We start from the raw sequence: 21255 nt of genomic DNA, 5'->3' as shown, positions 1-21255 counted from the left end.
TCTAATCACAGTCCCTTTGCACTTACACTGCAGGCCAACTGCACTGCTTTGTAATTCCTGAACATGCTCTTGCTTTCCTCCATGCTTTTGAAAATACTGTTTCCTCTGCTGAGAGAACTTTACCCCACCTCTGCCTACTGAAATCATTCTTCCTAACAGGGCAGCTCAAATCCCACGAATCCACAAAGCTCTCTGCAAACTTTGTAGATAGGTATATTACATACCTACACAGAGAGAAAGGTAACGAAAGATTTAAAAAGATACAAAGGCAGAATGATCAATTTAAAAAGTTATTTATTAAACAATTTAAATGCAACTAAAAGTATATTTAAAAGTCCAACATTATTGGATCCCTTTGAAATACCTATTCTGGGAAGAAGTATTTTGTCCAACTTTCTAATGATAAGGGAAATGATAAAAATAGAACAGGGATGAAAAACATTTTTAAACAAACAATAAAGCACACAGTAAATTTAGAAATAAAAATAAAAACACACAAACATACAAACTATTGAAGTATGAAACAAAATGTTTCATATGTTTTTAAATGCTTCTGGAATACTCACATGAGGGCTGAACTGTCTATGTCCAAGTTAATAAACAGTATATAAACACCTTTTTAAGGTACCATACTTTGAGATATATAGAAATATTTTAGAATATGTGTTGGGTGTATAAACTGTCCACATTTAGCAAACATATTCTACATACGATCATATTCACTCATACTTAATGAAAAAAGAATTTATAATTTAAATATCTTGATTTGAAAATTGTGGATTGGATAACCTTATTAAATTACATTATAATTGCCAATTGTGCCATCAAAAAAGTTATTCAATTTTGTTTTTAAAGAGTTGCTTCTGAAAATGTCAGTATTTTAGGGCAAAAGAAAATATCGTGTATTCTTGTTCATTAATTCTGATGCTTAGTTTCTATGATTAACACAAAAAAACCACGCAAGAGAGAGCATTCTATGGAAAAGGCTGTCTGATTTTTCAGTAGTTCCAAATGGTGTTATACAATATTTCATTGGAAATAGTGGTTTCACCACATATTTGGCAGTAGCTTCTATTTAAAACACAACTTTGCCCCATAACATCCATCAAAGGCTTTAGAACATAATTGACTTTGGCAGAACACATGGAGACCAAGATGTGAATGGGGACTGTCAGTGGATATGAGGACATTTACGAAAAGAGGTTTGGGGGTGTGCGTGTGTGTGTGTGTGCGTGTGTGTGATGAAAGTTTATCCAGAACTATAAAACACATTTTCCTAATTAGATCTCAATTGTATAAACAATATAAACCAAATGTTTAGAACTTAAATGGATTCTCAATTTTTATGAGCGGCAACTCTTTTTTTTTTTTTCCTTTTATCATTCTTTACAGAGGACAAAGCTTTAGTCATATATATTCTTCTGGACACTGAGGGGAAGGTCTCCTTTGTCTCCTTCTCAGTCTGAAAGAGAAGGAGAACGAATAGACCTGCCACTGGCTGGGCTAGAGAAAGTGAAAGGCTCCTTGTCCTTTTCTTTACTATCATGCTTATGCTTGTGCTTATGCTTATGTTTGTGCTTCTTCTTCTTTTTCTTGTGCTCGTGGTGATGGTGGTGATGGTGGTCACTGTGTTTGGAGGACGTAGATTCCTTAGTAAACACTGAGAGTGGAGCTGTTGAAACTGGATGCATACTCATCTCCAAAGGTGATTGTTCTTTACCTTCAAGATTAAAAACACCCAAATGAATTCCTGTTGATAACAAGGAAAGTGAAATGAAAGTAAGAGAGAGCTGACGACAGTATAGGAAAGAAAGATTTCTAAGTGTTTATCTCTTCCATGGGAATAATTAGGAATGGGAGAAGTATCTAAATAAGACATCCAATTAGTTATACACAGATAAGTTTTCAACACTGTGGCCAGGAAATTGAATATTTCAATTCCTTATAGTCTATAAAATTGTGACATATACCAGTGTGTTACCAAGCCATCTTCTAAAAACCAATTATTTTAAAGTATTAGGAGAGACAGTAACAATTACATATGTGTACATAATTGGTTAAGACCCACACTGGCCAATAAAACAGCTCCTTCAACTACACCTTTGCTCTAAAGTATTAGGGGGGGAAATGGCAGTACTTTATTTGTGCCATCTGGAGAACCATTTGTACACAAACATGCTACACTAGTTACTGATAATGTATCTCAGCAAAAACCCAAACTTCTGTAATTCTTTAAGACAATTTCTGGGAACAGATAGGCAAAGGTGAACTCTTGAAATAGGTTCAGTATACAGAGCTTAAGAAATCCAGAAAAGGTGGGGAGTCTATAAAGGGAATGTCTTTACTTAAAGACAAAGTAGTATCATTAAGAAAAAAGCAGCTGAAAATTAGGAGACCTGTGCTCTAGCAGAGGTTCTGCTGTTAACCTTCAGCATTATTTTCTCTTTATCTCATCTAAAACAGGGATGAATGTCTTTGAAGGTTCTTTCCATTTCTAACATTCTATCAGTCTAGGAATTTATAAGAGTAGTTCTCAGACTCTAGTGTACAAGAATTTCTTGCTTCCTCCAGACCCTATAATCTTCGAGCCATACCCTGAGAAACAATTCTCTCAGGATTGCTGTAGGTTAACGGTACTGCTTTACATGCAGCCAACAAGAAAAAAGCGTAAGAATCATCTCAGATCCCCTCTCTTCTACATCTAGTTGGTTATCAAATCTTATTAATTCTCACTTACAAGTATCTCATAAATCCACCTCCCTATCCTGTCTGTGACTGTGTTACTTCAGACCACCTCACCTCATCTGGATTACAGTACTAGTCTCCTGTTAACGGGTTTCTTTGCCTGAAGCGTCCTATCCTCGAATCCACACTTTACATGGCTGCATAGCAGTGCTTCTCAACCAGGGATGATTTTTGCCCCCAGGGGTTATTTGCAATGTCTAGAGACATTTTTGTTGTCACAACTGGGGTGGGCTAGGGGGAAGAAGTGTGAATGGTATCCTGTGGGTAGAGGCTAGGGATGCTGTCAAACATCATATAACAAACAGGACAGCCCCCCTAACAGCAAGGAATTCTCAGGCTCAAAATCTCAATAGTGTTCAAGGTGGGAGACCCTGCTGCACAATGATCTTCCAAAAACAAAACTGATCATAATTATCTGCTTAAAAACTCAGTTAGTTCTACCAACAAAATAAAAGCCAAACTCCTTAGACTTCAGTAGTTTGTGAAAATATATGTATTTTCAATCCAAACTAGCTAAAAGATCAGGCTTTTCACTAAAATGAACTTCAATGCAGTGGTTTCTTTTCTTTTTTAAAAAGTAAATTCTCAGCACTAATTTTGATCCAAACCATGGGTTTTACCAAAACGGGGATCACCAAGGAAGTTTTCTAAAAATCACTGTTAGCACTAATTTTAATGACAGCTTACAATGTAAATTTCCTGAACTTACCTTTCCAGCGATAATCTTCCCGTATTCCTTTCTATACACTCTAGGCTAGCCATTTTGTAACTGTATTTATAAATGCTTTCCCCATGCTTGGAATGCCCTTCCCTTATTTCTTGTCTGACTCACACATTTTTTTAACAAGTAGCAGGAACTACACGGGAATTGGGAAAAACAGTGACGAACTGGACAGATCTCAGTCCTCCTGGAGCTTACAAACTAGTAAAGAATAAAGAAATTGAATAAGCACATCTGAGTAATAAAAAGACAAAACAGAGTGTGAAACCAGAGCACAACAGGAGACTTAAATTAGTTGAGGGGGGGATCAGAGGCAACCTTTTCCGAGGAAGTACTGTTTAAATTGGAAGCTAAAGGAGGGGAAAGGGAAAGAAAAAACATTTTAGGGTCTTCAATAATTTAAAACTCAGCTCGAATGTCATTTCTTTGGGAAGTTTTCCCCAAACTGCCCCAAAGAATTGTTCTTTCATGTTCCCACAACGTAATACAGATGAGGAAATTAAGGCACAGAGAAATTAAGTGTCTGGCCCAAGGTGGTACTGGAAGATCGGAGCTATAAAACTAAAAGGCCTGACTCCAAAGTCTGTGCTCTTAACCACCCTGCCCATCTGCAGGTAGCATGGTGCACACTGCAGCACTTCTCTAGATCTTTGGGTCTTTTTCATTAGACTCATAGCTTTTTAAGGACAGAGAGTTTGTCCTTTTCACCTTTGTATCCCAGTGTATCACACAGTCGTAGTATCCCCTACACTCCCACTCCCCACCCCTGCCAAAGCTTGCTAAATAAATGAATTGATTAATATAACAGAATTATATTAACTGCTGTGTTTCTTTTTAAATAGGATGTCAGGTGAACTCAGTTCAAGTAAATGCAATCTGAAGATCACCGATTTTAAAGGGAGATGGATAAAGCACAGAAATATTATAGATCATTCATTCAACTAGTATTGATTGACTACTGTACTTCCTTTCTGTCAGGCACTGTTCCAATATTTAGAACAAGTGAACAAGTCGGACAAAGTCCCTGTTCTCACAGATTATTCACATTTTACTGCTACAAAATTATACTTCTTATATTCATGATTTTTTGGTAAAGCTAACACTAATAATGCAAAAGCTAAATAGATCATACATAGAAGTTTGGGGGTCTGTATCTTTTACAACAACTGGTACACAGATATTTTTCAGAAAAAGAAAAATTTTGAGAGATAACTGATTTATAGTATCAGTCAAATATGCCACTATATGATTTTAATTTAGATTTTAAATGAATTACATGAATATGTTCTTTATTTTATAAATATGGGAAAACAGGTCCATACCTAACAGAATCCATAGCCAAGTGATGGGGAGAAGTAATAAAAGACTTTAAAGCTTCACAAACAAATTCCTTGAACTCCTATCTCATTATTTAGTCAGTCTACATCAATAGACTGCGGCTTTCCAATAGGCTGTCTGCACTACTGGGAGTCTGAGGTCCTCTTCTGCACTGACAGAAGTTTCACCATCTAATCCTGAACATCTGCCAAGCTACTTGGATTGCAGAAAAGCCAATAATTATATTGGAAACTGTACCTCCCAGCAGAGGCAACTGCCAAATGGACAACTGAGAGTACTTGGGTGTATTCTTTTCCAAAGAATACTTATAACCACTAAAAAAGTAAATTCAATCCCTTTCCTAGTGGCCTTATATTTTGCATTAAAGAATACTGATTATAAATCTTACATTTCTCTTGATTTGTATAAATTCTGTTAAGAAGACAATGGATTAGCTAGATCCAAGGATAAAGGTGTTAAGAACCAGGGTCCTAGGACAAATGGCTGATTCCAGTTCTGGGTAGAATATTTACAAGATGAGCATGAAAAATCTGGTACAATAGCAAGGAAGATAAAGTTTTCTCAACAGACTCAAGAGTCAACTTAAGAGGTTCTCACTGTCCAAAGATGGAACAATTTGAATATTGATAAAGATAACTATAATGGACTGGAACTGATCACCATTGGAGGATGCTAGTTAGCCAGCTCATTATTTTAAAAATTATTAAACATAGAGAATCAAGCCTTTATCTTTCCTTTCCTATATGATCTATACCACTGGATAACAGTAGATGAGGGGGAATTAGCTTTATAGAAATAATCCAACTTATAAATAAAAATGGAAAGACGAATTAGAATATCACCATCTTGCAACCCTTAATGAATTAATGGATCTAGGCCTTGAACATCTTAGAGGCTAACCTCATAAAAAAGAGTCAACCAGACATTGTACGCTTCCAGATGGAAGAACACATCACCATCTATAAATCTGAATCCAATTAAGCTTCTAGATACAACTACAAATTTCCAGGAAATGCAGAGGACTCTAACATGTTAATTACACCACAGGTATACAATTAGCAAAATACAGACTTGAAAACTACAGATCAAAACCCTAGTTTAACAAATACATCGTAAAAGGGAAAAAAAGAGAAAAAAAAGATGGACTGTAAATTTTAAATTTAAAAAGATGTAAAGGATATATCAGCCAACTGCAATCTGTAGACCTTATGTAGAGACTGATTCAAATAAATAAAAATAATGGCATATATGAGTCAACTGGAATTTAAACAGTGACTGGATATTTATGATACGAAAAAACTTAAATCCCTCGTATCATTTTATTCATAAATAATTTAGTATGTATCTCCAAAAGGTACAGGCTTTAAAAAGTCATAGCCACAGTAATATTCTTATATTTTAAAAAATTGTTTCAAAATAATTCAGAAGAGTTGAAATAATAATGGGTAAAGGTACAGATTAAACAAGACTGACCATAAGCTGATCATTGTTGAAGCTGAGTAGTGGATACATGGAGGTTCATTACACTAGTCTACCTGCTTCCCAGTTTTACAACAGTGTTTTTTAAAAAGGAGAAGTTAAGGCAATTTGGCACTATCCGTGAAAATGTTAAATGCCCATATTCTTTGATTTAGAAAGTTCATTTCTAGAAATTTACCCCATAAATGTGCTCATGCATATGTGCAAAGACATATGTACAAAAATATTCATTAGAATATTATTTGTAACAACAGCACATCTGATAAAACATAATTTTACTCTATCACCACCAACCTTCAGCTCTTAAGTTTTCTTACACAATATGCATTTTTTGCTTGCTTAGTCTTCTACCTTTCCTGAATAATTTTTACTAGGTCTAATGCAAGGTGATAAGAAAGCACAATTTCCTTTCCACGTGGAATAGTATTAACAGTCAGATGTGGGACACACGAGTTTACTTTCACACTGGCATAATAAAGTCATCTATAGAATCTCTAATGAGAAAAATGTACATATTACCATCGCCCTGAAACAAACATTTACACACACAATTTCACATACTATTTCAGGGGTTTACAAGATAACTGGGAACTTGAGGTTCACCCAAGTAGGCACCACTCAGTTTTTTAAGCTAAAGCCCCTTTAGTAACATAAAATATATGTCTCTATTGTAGATAGCAGATATATCAGAAAAAAAAGATACATATAATTCACAATATTATGATTTCCCTATTTCATGTTATATAGAAAGAATAAAACAAGGTTCAGTTTTGTCATTCTACCTAACATAAAATCTTTCCTAGAGACCTAGTACAACGTATCATGGTTAATGATTAGTTGCAGTCAATTTAACAAATATAACATAAACAGAAAGAGGTACTTAATATAAGCCTAATGTGGAAGCTTTTCAGCCCTCGGATAAAAGTGCTGATAACAGTGAATAACCTGCTAGTTCTACTAAATTCATTTGCATTAGGTGTATGTTTAAATTTAACACAAAATCTGGAGTTTCTATTAGGAAAAGTGTCAAGTCTGTTCTTTGGATTCTTTAGATGACTGTTAAAAATAAAATGTTGAATTATTATAATTTAAGAAAAAAAATCTAAGTCTGTTTTTCATATTAGAGTTTCAAAAGAAAGAACTCTAGGGCTCTCAAGTTTTATTTTTTAAAGGATTTCATGCACCAGAAAAGGGCTTTTCTGACTTATGCAAGGAGGCATTACATAACACAGCCCTAGTAGGCAACTGCAGGAACTTTCCTTCTTTTCTTCCCCACAGAAACCACTAGGGATTTCCCTCTGCTCCTGTTCCTGTCACTCCTCCTTTCTCTTACCACTGCAACCCCGGCAGCAACTTGGGAGACAGACCAGCTACCTTGGCCTTCAGAGTGGAGGAGAGGGAGCTGCGTGGTGGCAGAGGAGAGGACACAGTGTGCTCAATCCATCACCATGGGAACCATACTGCCCTTTCTCCCTATTCCCTTCCTTATCTCAGGAAAGGGGACAGAAACAGTAACGTAGTGAAGGAAAATACCCCTGCCACTTATTCTTTCTTACCCCAAATGGCTTAACATACCATACAAATATCATCCCCACCCTAAAACATTCTTCTATCATATGCAAGGAAAAAGAAAATTGGGGGCAAAAAAGTTAAAAAGTAAACCATGACCTGTCCTCTACTTAACAGTTTCCATTCCCTTCTTTATCTTACCTAAACCCCCATTACTTTTCCATCCCTCCCAGATGAGTCTGCAACACATTCCAGTTCTCAAGTATCATCTGGCTTGCTGGCTCTAAGGGAGACATCTCAGACTTCATCTCAGCTCATGAATAAAGGAAGTAGGAGCCCCAAACTCACAAGCCTTGGACCTAAGAAGACAGCATAAACCAGTAAGCAGACTACCAGGTGCAACACCAGAGAAACCAAAGAAATGGAAAGCACATCCCTGTCTAAGAGGGCCTCTCAGTTAACTCCATTTCAGTAGGAGTTGGAAATTCAGATTTTTATGTGTAATCTCTTCATTTTTAGTCAACTACTTCAAAAATTTTTGTAAACCTTTTAGAGACCAAATAAAAGATCCTTCAGTTGGATGAGCTGAATAAGGCCCCAAAAACCCATCTGTAAATTTTAACCTAGAATCCCTGGAGACTTAAGAGAGGTCACAGCTTCCCTTACCACTATTTACGACTTTGCTCCTGAACTGCCAACTCTGAACCCCAGGCCAAGAGAGCCACCACAGTAGAAGACCCCCAGCTTCTGCTGGGAGGCAGGAAGAGAAGAAGTTCCCGTTTTACTGCCAGCTTTACTTGAGTTAGGTTAAAGTTGTGCTTCTGACATTCCAAAAGATGGAGCTCTAAGTGCCTCTTCTCTCAGAAACGGGAAAACTGCATTTCGAATTCCAAAATAAATACATGTATAAATAAACTTTCAGAACACTACCATTTGAAAAATGAAGGTTTTCTAAATTTTAAAATCACTGTTGAATTTTAAGACTTGCTCAGTAGGCACAGGGTCCTGAATAGCATAAACACATTGAAAAGAAATTACAAGGGCACATTAAAGAATATATTCAAAATTAAGTTTTACAGATCAGTCCATATAATATGCTAGTATATTACCAGCTGATTTTACATCATGACATAAAAGGGTCCTACACTGATAACAATCAAAGCTAAAATTGTAAGGCTTTTCTATTCCCATCAGAGCCCTACATCCTCTCCCCAGTCTTCCCATACGATGCCGTGAGAACTATAAGACTGTAGAGAGATTCCAAAAAAAGTAAAAACATATTTTTTAAAGCAATATGAAACAATGATACAAAGGTATATTGTTGGGCACAAAAAGGCATTAAGATTTGCTTCTACACAGGTTACTGTGCCATATCACTAAGAAAAACCAAACAAATATATTCAGATTCTTTTCTAGAACAGGTATTTATTTGACTGTTGGAATTCAGAAAAAATGTATTGTTTTTAAAGGCATGGAAGGTGAGCAGAAGCATCACTCTCAAACTATATCAAGAGGTGTGAAACACTCTAAGCTTTGTAATGTCAAAAAATACAGAGAAGTTTTCATGTCTAGTAAAATTTTAATAAGTGTAATAATAATAAAGCAAAATTACACCAAAACCAAAACCAAGAGAACACAAAACTGGCAAGGGCCAAGAAATGTCAAAATTCACTTATCAAAGTTAAGTGCTAAACTTTCCAGCTGATTTCCCTCTGACATATGTTTTACGTGAAACTATTATAACAAATGCATACACACTACACAAAGAGATATAAGCAACCAACAGTCTGGGGTCTCAATACCAAAATACTTTGAGGTATTGCTTTTGTTTGAAGTCTCCTATTAATCACAGCTGATCTCTAAGCTCTTCAAATCAATAAACAGTTACTCTTCTGTTTATATCATAAAAACATGGTTTATATAAGCAAAATTCATCAGTTTGAATTTTAAAGCCTGACTAATGACTTTTGGAAAAACTACTCTTTAAAATGATTTTGCTCATGTACCTTGTTTTTCACTCCCTGTTCCTCCAAAACTCAAAGACTGAATCTTCATTCATCAGCATTGAATGTTTACTTTTTATTTGGATTATAATCTTCTCTTGTAAGCAACAGAACAAAGTAAGCAGAAGAAAATGCAAAATAGAAGAGGTAACAAACACATCTGAACTGAATTAACTTTCATAAACTTAAGCCCAATTAGCACAAAATAACAAAATATAGAACATGTTAGTTTTCCAGGTATAGCATCAAATCTTCATGATTGACCAGGAAGGACCAATTGTACAACTTTCAGGGAGAGGAGGAGAGGAGAAATAAATTGTTGATTTTTGCATTTTATAAAAGTATAAAGGCATAGACTTATTTATTTATTTATTTATTTTGAGGAAGATTGGCCCTGAGCTAACATCTGTGCCAATTTTCCTATACTTTGCATGTGAGTTGCCGCCATGGTGTGGCTGATGAGTGGTGTAGGTCTGCGCCAAGGATCCGAACCCATGAACTTGGGCCACCAAAGAGGAGTGCACCAAACTTAGCTACTACACCAAGGGGCGGGCCAGAGTATAAAGGCACAGATTTGATGGTTTCTACTGAAGTTGGCATTTTTCATATTATAATATTCTTAGAAAAAGCACTGCAAGGAAAGAGCAAAATATTAATATAATGGGTATCTTTAAATGGCACAATGAGAGGTGATTTTTTTGTCTTCCCTCCTTTCCATTTTCTGTTATTTCCAAGTTTTATATATTAGGATTAAATTACTTTTGAAATAGTAAAAAGTCTAGTTAAAAGGAGTCTTTATGTTAAGTTATATAAAGACAATGTGTTGCAAGAAAAGCAAGTTCTCAGAACTATTACTTCATTTTTTTTTTTTGAGGAAGATCAGCCCTCGGCTAACAGCCACTGCCAATCCTCCTTTTTGCTGAGGAAGATTGGCCCTGAGCTAACATCTGTGCCCAGCTTCCTCCATTTTTTATATGTGGGACACCAGCCACAGCATGGCTTGATAAGCAGTGCATAGGTCCACGCCTGGGATCTGAACCTGTGAACCCCAGGCTGCCAAAGCGGAGTAATGTGAACTTAACCATTACACCACCATGTGGGCCCCTAGAACTGTGTTTTTAATGTATTCTTTTTAAACTGATAAAGAACTTTATAGATTTGTTCCTGAATAAAATAATAGTAATTTTCACCTGTTCCTTTCCGTGCAAGTTCCATACTCCACTGGGGTTTTGTGGTGGGTGTGCCATCACAGCCTGATGCGTGCTGAGGTATTAAAGCAGATCGGGAGCTGGTGGGCCGATATTTAGAGAGCCCTAAAATGCCAAAGAGGAAAAAGAGGGATTTAGTTCTTTGCTCCCTTATAAAAGAAAAAAGCCTAACAGGTTTTTATAAGTCAACCTTAAAACTAGAAGCAGTTCAACAGTAAAATTGTAATAATGAAAAAAGCACTATTTTTAAAACTACTGAAGATTTCATTTGATTTAATTCTTCATCATGGTTCCTATATGCTTAAGCCTGAGAATAATACACACTCAAGTAAGATAGTAAGTGTGACTGGCTTGCTGAACATATAATTAGATTCCACATTCTGAGGCAGAAACCATTTCATGTTTTTAATTATTTATGTGGAACTTTGCATACAGTAAAGTCTACTGGCTCCCTCCAAAATTTGCTAATAAGTTCTACTATAATACTTACTAAAAAAATAGATCAAAATAATTCATATATTTAAAACAGGAAATGTTTTAATGGTATAATGCGAACAGTATTGTAGTAGGTATTAGGAGATCCAAGTTCTGATTCCAAATTATCAACAAATTAGATACATAATCTGGGCAAGACATTTATCTCTTTATGTCTCAATTCCTTCATCTGTCATATGAAAAACTCCTAAGATTTGGGTCTTGCCCTGAATTGGCTCTTACTTGGGTGTGTCATCTAGAGAAAGTCATTTAATAAAAAAAATAACTTCTGCTTAAATTCACTTATCTGCAGAATGGACAGAATAAATAATTGTTAAGATCTCCTATAATTATAAAAGCCAAAGAATTTATGACTTATCAGTCTTCAAGTATATCTTAGGTTCATACCGTACCTGAAGCTGGTTCTCAAATTCTACTAACTCAACCTAGATTATGAAACAGTGAAAAATAATTTAAGTCTCATAACCAACATAAACAAAAAGCCAAACTAACAGAAAGGAGACTGAGGTGGGGTAAGAGGGACTTGGCACAAATGTAACACGTTAAACAAAAGAAAAACCTCATTCCAATGTAAAGATCACAGACACAGACAACCAGCACGGGGTACGAAAAGAACTTTCAAATAATAAAAAAAACAGAAACAGTATCCAGAAAAAAAAAGAAAAATAGTTATATTCATAATAAAAGAAATGCATTATAAAGTAAATGTCAATTATCATTTTATAGTTAATTAATAAGTATCTTTTATGACATTGATGACCATAAAACAGTACTATGACATAGAAAAAATGATGATAAATGATAAATGAAAAGGAATGAATCACACCTTATGTACCAATATGGATGATATTTTAGAAGCAGATTGTTGAGTGAAAAGAGAAAGTCATAGTGAACATATTTTCACAAAATTCAAAAACCAAGTGCAACTAAACATATAGATCATCTATCTATGTGATACACTATAAAGAAGAGCAACAGAATGATTAAGGAAAAGAAAATTCAAGACAGTATTCACTTGTAGTGCAAAGGCAGGTGAACAGAATCAGGAGAGAAGCACAGAGGGAATGACTGTGGCCTGCAGTGTAATATACATGTTAAGGTGGGTTTCAGGTTTACATATATTTGTTTTATTATTATATTTCACAACTTAGAATGCAAGTTACATCAAAGCTTTTTTCCTGAAAATTTAAAAATGCTGAAAACATAAGCTAGGTGTAATCTCTTCAAAAAGCATTAGAGCAGAGTATGTATCAACAGCTATGAAAATCATCTGAAGATAAGTATCTCATAATATAGCTAAAATTAACTTTTTTGCCAAGAATATATTTTTGAGAATTTATCTTAAGAATATAATTTGACAAAAAAGAAACAAAAGCTTTTGTATGAACACACTCAGTGCAGAATTTCTTGTAACAAATAAAAATCAGAAACAATCTAAATGCCTATCCACAGGGAAATAGGGTAAATTATAGTGTATGAACTCAACACTGTCTCAGGTAATATTTCCAAAAGAAAAGATTATAATGTTTGAGAGATGCAAGCAAAAAACCTGTGACATAATACTACATGGAAGAGGTAGGCAAAAAGAGAAAGAAGTTGTGTTATGGGCAGCATTAACTTTATAGCCAAAAAGTTTTTAAAATAATTATGGTTATACTACTAAAAAGAAACCAGATCTAGTATTTTATTCTGAGGTTAAGCCTACTACAAATGAAAGGAAGGGAAGAAAAGAAAAGAAAGAAAAACAGTAAAGCAACTGGAAGAAATGTGACGAATGGAATTTTTAAAAAACAAATCCAGAAGTAAGCCAAATATTTTAAAAGGACCAAAATAAAATAGAAAGTTGAAAGAAACACTTTTATTTTTTTATTTATTCCTTTGTTGATGTGTGTTATAATCTGATACAATCTAATATTTTATACTGGCTACTTTTAAACTTTATAGTTGTTCACCTGAAAATAAAGCAACACACCTTAGAATACTGATATCATGTGAACTTTCTCCATCACCCCAGTGATTGCCGTACACTAATCTTACCTGGAGTTGATGGCCTTTCAAGCATGTTCAAATGATGGGAAATGAATGCCTGGCTATCATGAACAGTATCCATATCAATCTCTTCCTCATCTTGAGAATTTGAAAACTACAATACACACACACACACAAAACAAAGGAGAAAAAGAGCCATTACATTACTTTAAGTTTGGATCTTAGCTCTTAGGAAAGGTAGCAGAGAGGCCACAGGACACCCCCAAATAATCTTAAAAGGAAAAGTAGTCTCTTTTTCTCAAAAAGTATTAAGAGAAAGAAAAGATTATGCGGTCCAGCATCCAAAAGAAACTGACTGGAAATTACCGGAAATGTAATAGCAACTAAAATCTATTCCTATGTTGTGGGAAGAAGTAGTGAACTGTGGTAGATCGTGCACACATAGTTCCTCCCCCAAGCAGAGAAGAAGTATGTGATAACAGAAGTTAAACAATCAGTTGGAATGTCTTAGATGGACATTTGGGCTTGTTCATGATTCAGTCTGTCCCATCTATTCCTAAGGAAAAACCACTGCAAAAAGATCTACAAGAAGGTGAATACCCTACACTGTTAATACAGGTTTAACCTGTATTTCTTACTCTGATTTTCAGTTTGACTTTACTGCTATCCTCATTCTTCTCCAGTATTTGACCAGGTTCTAGTGGGGACCCCAGTGGTGTATCAGCCTTCCTCTTCACTCCCTGCTGATGAGCTGATATATTACATGATGCTTCCTGGGCAAGGTGATCATCTTCCTGCAGCAATATTCAAGATCAAAATTAGATTTCTGAAGACAAGTAGCTCATATTATAGCTGAAAACTACTAGCTATAGCAACCATGCAGATGAGAGCATGCCCAATGCCTAAGAGTTATCAGCAATGGGCTCAAAACAAATTTCACCTTTTCCTGTCTGCAGGTCTTTTTTTGAGAGAAGGGAGGTATTTAAGTGAACTTTTAGAGCTTTCCCAAAAGAACATATATTTTGGTGTCATTTTCTCTTCTTATCTTGAAAACTCCAAGTATGAATGTGGACAAATAAAGACACATGAGCAAGAATTATAAACATATTCATTTCCACAGGTTTATAAATATTCAAATGTGAAAGAGCTCTTTAATGGGACTCTTATTTTCTATGGAAAGATCTGTCTTCTTCATAACTGAAACTCTAGGATACATTTTAAATTTATAACAAGTAAGTACAATTTTATTTCAGAAAATCTAGGTGAATAAGTAATTTAAAATGATTATTACTAACTAACAGAGAGAGAATTTTACTTTTAAAGTGTCAAAACACAGTTAGGGAACTGTCAGGCAAGTAATCTGGTCTAAATATTGGTGAAAAATGAAGCTTGAAATATTGGGGACATTTTGCCATCAATAAGAAAACCAGTTCTGGAAAACTTTCTTTAAATTACAGTAAAATGACTGATATGTGTCCTAAAGGTCTTTCTACAAAAAGCCTAGTAATTTTATAATGCATAGCTAGAAACAGAAGCTTTTCTAAAGGCAAACACATACAAATTTATATAAATAAATGTAATATATAATCTCCTCCCAAATTAGCAGATTACTCATTTACCTAACCATTCATTGCTATTTATTTATTTCAACAAGCATTTGCCAGGCACTTATCATACATCTAGATTGTGCTAGGTATTATATAGAGTAGAAGAAAAAAGTTAGGGCTCCTGTGTTGAAACAGCTTGCCAACACCATGTATGGACAAGATAGGCAAATATGTAATTTTCTACTACTCAAAAAAGAAATTCTATGCTCAGGTACAAAAAATCATTATGTTATCACAAAAGGAGTAAATGGACTAGCAGCACATCATTTGTTATGTGCAACTATATAGTAAAGGATGTAGTACTTTACAATTTGTAAAGTGCTAATGTCAGTCAGAAGTTTTTTTAAATGGTACAAGAAACTGTTAGTGGCTTTAAAATTCATCAGTTCAAAAGAAGCAATTCTCTCCTCTAGATAGCTCTATCTAATAAAAATACCTTTTCTGTAATACATGTGATTCTTACAGGGTTCTGAAATCCAACCAGCTGAGCGTGACTACTTGGATTAATCACAGCTTCTTGGTTGCCTGCTATGGCCTCTGGAATTATGGTCGGATTCAAGACAGCTTTTTTCTCTTTTAGATTAAGAACCAGGCCAAGCTCTGGCAAAGGTAAGCAGGAAGGTCTACTGAGGCCAAAAAGTGTGAAGTACAAGTCCACAGCGCCACACCGTAACCTCCAGTCATGTGAAGTACCTAAGAAGTAAACAACAAAGAAATAAAAGGCAATACGCATATCTATCCACACACTTTTAACTGCTCCAGAACCTGTACAGAGATGGCCAAATTATGATGCCTAAAAGGAGCATCTATTGACCTAGGCCCCACTGGCAAACCTTTTACCCTAAAGAAGTATCTTATCTTAAGCAAATACTTAGAAACTGTTACACAAACAATAAATGTTAGTGAATGAAGAAATGAATCTTATAACTGGAAAAAATTTTATCAAGCTATTCTTACAAAATGAATACCAGACATCCACTAAAAATCTAACATTCTAAAAATAGTATTTTTTCTGGCTTTTAATCTTCCCTTTAATTCCTCCTTCTTGGTCACTACTCCACATTCATTAGTTCTCTATTCATCTTTCTGAGTTTCTTCTTTAATAGCCTGTTGGGAAGAAAGCACTCCATGAGCCTTTAGGAACCCTATGACTTGAAACAAATTCTCCTAACTCTCAGATTTATTTTCAGGTTTTAAATATACTAAGAAATTCTACAACTACTTAAAATAACACAATTCTAAATTCGGACTTATTCTAGAGGAGGAAAATATTTTGCCAAACACCTTTATATTTGTATTGTTCCTACTAGGTATTTGTTCAAAAAAAAAAAAAAAAGGAAACCCCAGAGATGGCAACAGGTAGTAAAATACACACTGACCAGAAGATTGCCTGTGTAGAAATTCAGTTTAAAGTAGTTGAGAGACTAGAGGCAAGTTTTTCAGTTTCCTGATGAGTCTCAGTTTTTTCATCTCCAGAATAAGGGTTTTGGTCTCAGGTTATACCTCACCCAATAGCAGTGACAGATCAGAGCACATTGATACCAGAGTTCTTTCTCATTTTCCTTCTTTTCCAGTACAGCACTTCAGGTAGACATTGCCATCAAATAGAACTGACATCTAGGGTTAGATAATTTCTATCTTTTTAGGCAGAATGTAAAATATTCTAGAGAATTAAAAATAAATGAGAAGAAGAAATACGTAAATTCTTCTGGATAAGAAAAATAAACCCTATAAATATTTAATTTTGACCAAGAACTATGGTTTCAAAAGAGTACCATGAAGTTTAAAAAAGAGAAACAGGGGCCGGTCCCATGGCCTAGTGGTTAAGTTCGGCATGATCTGCTTTGGGGGCCCAGGTTCAGTTGCCAGGCACGGACTTACACCACTCATCAGCAGACATGCTGTGGCGGCAACCCACATACAAAATAGAGGAAGACTGGCATAGGTGTTAGCTCAGAACAAATCTTCCTCAGCAAAAAAACCCACAAATAAATAAACAATAAAATAAAATAAAAAGGAGAAACAAAAAGCAAAAAAGTTGCTACAGTAAATTCTGGACAGCATAAATATTAAGTTTTGTGGTTTTCAAAAACAAATATCAGAATAAGTAAATAAACTGAAATCAAGTAGTGATTCTAATGAGACTTGCTCTAATAGATAAGCTACTATTACATAAATTCTATGCACAGGAAATCCATATGGGAGAAATTATAATTTTAGAGAATTCATACCATATACTACATTGTGCTAGGCACTTTGCATGCTACATTGCCACGAAACAGCTATCATCAATCCTATTTGAGACATCTTCCATTTTGCTTCTGTTGGATAAGGTAACAGATATGTAACACTGTTAGAAGTCAGAGAAAGAGGCAGGAGCTCCAGAGGAGAATGAGATTTTTATGTCATTAAAAACTACAGAGAAACCAGAAATGGGAAAAACTGTGCAGAGTGAAAGTAAGGATTTTATACTGGAAATCCATTTTCTTCTCTGGAATATGCATATCTGGACACTTTAATGGCCTGACATTGCTTAATTGTTTGCAGGCATTCATTATACTCCTCCTAAAAGTATTTTACACATGTAACAGTTCCATAAAGGACAGGTGTCAGATTCTTGGGCCTTTTATTACAAAGGCTGGAAGGGCTCAACCCTCTGAGGGGAGGGAAGGAATCTTGTCAGAGCAGCTAGCCCTGTATCTATCTATTCATGGGTGTAGCAAGAATAGGAGTGAATCTTAGGCATTTTATCAGTAAGGAAAACTAGAATGGTTTAGGGTACATTTACACTGGAAGAAAACTAAACCTTGAAGATCAATATTGCCGAATTACGTCTACTGCAAAGAACCATCCGGAACCTCTACATGCTGTAGATGACATGAAAACCAGTCAATCGAGTGTGAATTCCTCAAAGTTCAAAAAAAACTATCTTAATTTTAAAAAAGGAAATGAAAAACGTCTACTTTGATGAGCTAGGGGTTCTGTTCTGTGTTTTGAAAGTCAGCTAAAGGATGACTAGGCAGCACAGGGAAGGCTACTAATAAACGCACTGAACCCCCAGAATATGGTTTTTGTTACTTTTTATTTCTAGGTGGGCTTTTTGGTTTTGGTTTTTTGAAGGTTTTGGTAGGACTTAATTGGGATGGAGGAATGAACATTATTTTCCTCCTGAGGAAAGTACTTGATAGTATTTTTTTCCTCACAAAATTGACTTATAAATATTAAAATTTAGGGCTGATAAGAGAGAGCTAAATAATGAACAGCAGTGCTTCTGTTAAAATTACAACAAAGGAAAATCTGAACTCCATTGTATTTCAAAATCATGGAATAAAATTTTAAAACAGTTGTCATACATTATAGTGGAATTAAATTGAACAGTATAGTGGGAAAAAACACTTCTGCTTAATTACCAGTTAGCTCTGTGATCTTGGGCAAGTCAGCTGCCTGTGCCCTTAAAATGAGAACAATTAACTTAGAAAATCTTTAAGATGCCCTCAGGTCTAAACTTCTATGACTCCAAAACAATCATTCCATTACAGAGAGGCCCTGAACAGCTACTGATTTCTGCCCTCAAGACAGCATTTTGAAGACCTTTCTTTAATCTTCTAGCTACTCCTCCCACCCCACCACTTACAGGGCAAGGAATGCTCATATATATGAAAATACAACAATCGTTATTCTCTCCTCTCAGGTAAAAATGCTGTCCATTCTTGTCCTCATTAGCAGTTATACTTTGGGATCAACCCTGCCTACCTGAATCAGAGGAAAAACACTCAAGAAAAAGTAGGAAACCCAGTATTGATGTTCTCTATTCAAATCAGAAAGAATCTAAAGACAAACTCAAAATACAGTAAATCTGATCCTAAAAAAGATCATCTCTTTATTTTCTGAGGTAATTGCTATTAAAGCTGATCAAGCCAAAATGCTGCTAAGAAGAAAGCTCACTTTGAAAGCCACTGTTTTCAGGACATTTTTCAATAAACCCAGCACTCCTTATTGACGACAGAAGCTTGGAAATTTGCACAGAGTTGGGCTGGACAAATACAACTGCCAAAGGGTAGTTCTGTCTTGATCTTTCTGTCCATCCTACACTAAGTAAAAACAGCAAATTTCATTTATATTTATGCATATGGATACATAAATTTCCTACAAAGAATAAATTAATATGTTTTCATTTTCTTCCACCATTCATATTCCTAAGAAGGAGGCTTTGGGGGAGAGAGAAATGGAGGGACAAAACTTTGAAGTCTTCTGATATTAATATCAAAATAGTTTATTTTCTTACTTTGAAACCTGGCAAATCCTACCAAACTGAATTAGGAATTGTCTGGCATTCTACCCCTTAGAGTGTAGCTGTAAACTTTCAAACACTAAAAATTATGAAGTAAATAAACAGCCTTCAATGTCCTGAACAATTACACAAATGTTTTTATGTCATTCTTATAGTAATGTGCCAAACACTGAAGAGCAGCTTGGGAGTAATGGCTAAAATTTCCTTCATAATGATATACAATCTCTTCAGTGAAGGCCCATGTCTTAAGAAGTGAAAAAACATTGATAAGCAGGCAAGACTGGAGGAAGTACTTACATTTTAAATAAAATATAAAGCAGCAATAAAAATCTCCCATTCTTAGGTTTTTATTATTTAAATGTATTTTTTAAATTATTGTCATGTTGGTCTATAAAGCTATAAAATCTTACCTAAAGCTGTAAAAGGTAGGATCTCATATGTTCTGAATTTTGAAACATTTTTATGTGGAAAAGGAAAATCATTTCCTTTCAGTGTGGTAAAAACACATACAGCTAATAGAAGTCAGCCAGGTCCTAACTCCACCTATTCCTCATTGCCTACAGGATAACACAAACTCCTGAGGCCCTTCACTTTTGGGTCCCAATCTATCTTTCCAGATAACATCCTTTTCCAGACACCCTTTCAGAACCTGAGGCTTTTATGTATAATTCTCTTAGCTAAAATGTCTTTCTCTTATGGCAAACTCTTTTCCATTCCTCCAGAGCTAGCTCAAATGTCACCACTCCATGAACATTCAGGCATTCCAGGTGGAGCTCATGATTTTGTTCTTCAAGTTCCCAGGGTACTTTGTTCCTCTCTTTATTTGAGCAACTACCTATTTGTGTTATAATTTATCTGCTCCTATGTCTCTCTTTCCATTATACTAAGTTAATACAAAAGGCATCTTTGTACACACAAAACGTATGGCAGCAAATAGGAGGTGCTCAAGAAATTACTGGCGAGTAAATTAATGCTTGAAACCTTTACAAAGGATTGCCGCTGAACAATGTGACATTTTTAACTAAAAATAAACCGATTTATTTAAGGTTCTTAAGCAACTATGGACGAAGACCATATAATGTGAAAGATGTTTCTCTTTAAAAATGTTTATCCTTTCTGTGATGGATTATTACTTTAAAAGCTACATGGGAAGTATAAGAACATTTCTGGGGACAACTAAGGAAATCTGAAGATGGGATATATATTGGGGTGGGGTGTGATAATAGCATTGTGAATATGTAGGAGAATGTCTTTATTCTTAGGATTATATACTAATGTATTTTGGGAAGAGTATCTGGATGAAACTTATTTTCAAATGAATCAGAAAAAAAAAAGGGTATGTACATATCCACAAAGAAAGAGAGTGATAAAGAGATCACATAAATATGGTAAAATGTTAACTAGTGAACCCAGCTGAAAGTATATGGTTATTCATTGTACTATTCTTTAAATTTTTCCAAGCTCTGAAAAATTTAAAAACAAAATGTTGAGGAGAAAAAGTTATATGGGAAAATTAAACTAAAGAATGGGGTAAGATATCTGATATGTGTGTGCATGGGTAAATACAAATATAGCCCTGTCTGGGTGTGGATGTTACGTGTGTGTGTTTTCAAAGCAAAAACTGTTGGGAAGATACTACAGTAGTGCCCAGAACTTAAGGCTAAGTGGAACTACCACACACCAGGCAGAGTGCAGAGACCAGGTAGTCCTGGGATCTCAAAAGCAGAAGTCTGGGAACCTTCCTTCTGGTACATGGCCATTAAAATGACTCAGTTACCAAGAGCTCCCAGGTTCTGTACCTCTCAGCTCCAAACCCCCCTTTCTAGCTCTTTCTAAAAAAGAATATTATTAATAATCATTGAATGATAAA

General features: G+C 35.2%; 1 protein-coding gene across 8 annotated transcripts in view; it reads right to left on the bottom strand.

Moving 5' to 3' along the window:
- Positions 1-277: 277 nt before the first annotated feature.
- Positions 278-21255, bottom strand: part of TAF2 (TATA-box binding protein associated factor 2) — an 80828-nt gene continuing 59850 nt past the window's right edge. For 3 of the 8 annotated variants that reach the window (XM_046641938.1, XM_046641945.1, XM_046641944.1), the window contains 5 exons: positions 15531-15787; positions 14126-14281; positions 13536-13641; positions 10986-11108; positions 278-1750 (listed from right to left, as the gene is read on the bottom strand). In XM_046641938.1, the coding sequence (XP_046497894.1) occupies positions 1458-1750; positions 10986-11108; positions 13536-13641; positions 14126-14281; positions 15531-15787 (935 nt within the window). In that variant the 3' untranslated portion in view covers positions 278-1457. The remainder of the gene's footprint in view (positions 1751-10985; positions 11109-13535; positions 13642-14125; positions 14282-15530; positions 15788-21255) is intronic. The other 5 variants (XM_046641940.1, XM_046641939.1, XM_046641941.1 and 2 more) reach the window with 5 other exon arrangements.

Source organism: Equus quagga, chromosome 16 (genome assembly GCF_021613505.1).
Source record: "Equus quagga isolate Etosha38 chromosome 16, UCLA_HA_Equagga_1.0, whole genome shotgun sequence".
Classification (NCBI taxonomy): domain Eukaryota; kingdom Metazoa; phylum Chordata; class Mammalia; order Perissodactyla; family Equidae; genus Equus; species Equus quagga.
The sequence above is the reverse complement of the archived record's forward strand: the minus strand, read 5'-3'. Positions and strand labels throughout refer to the sequence as shown.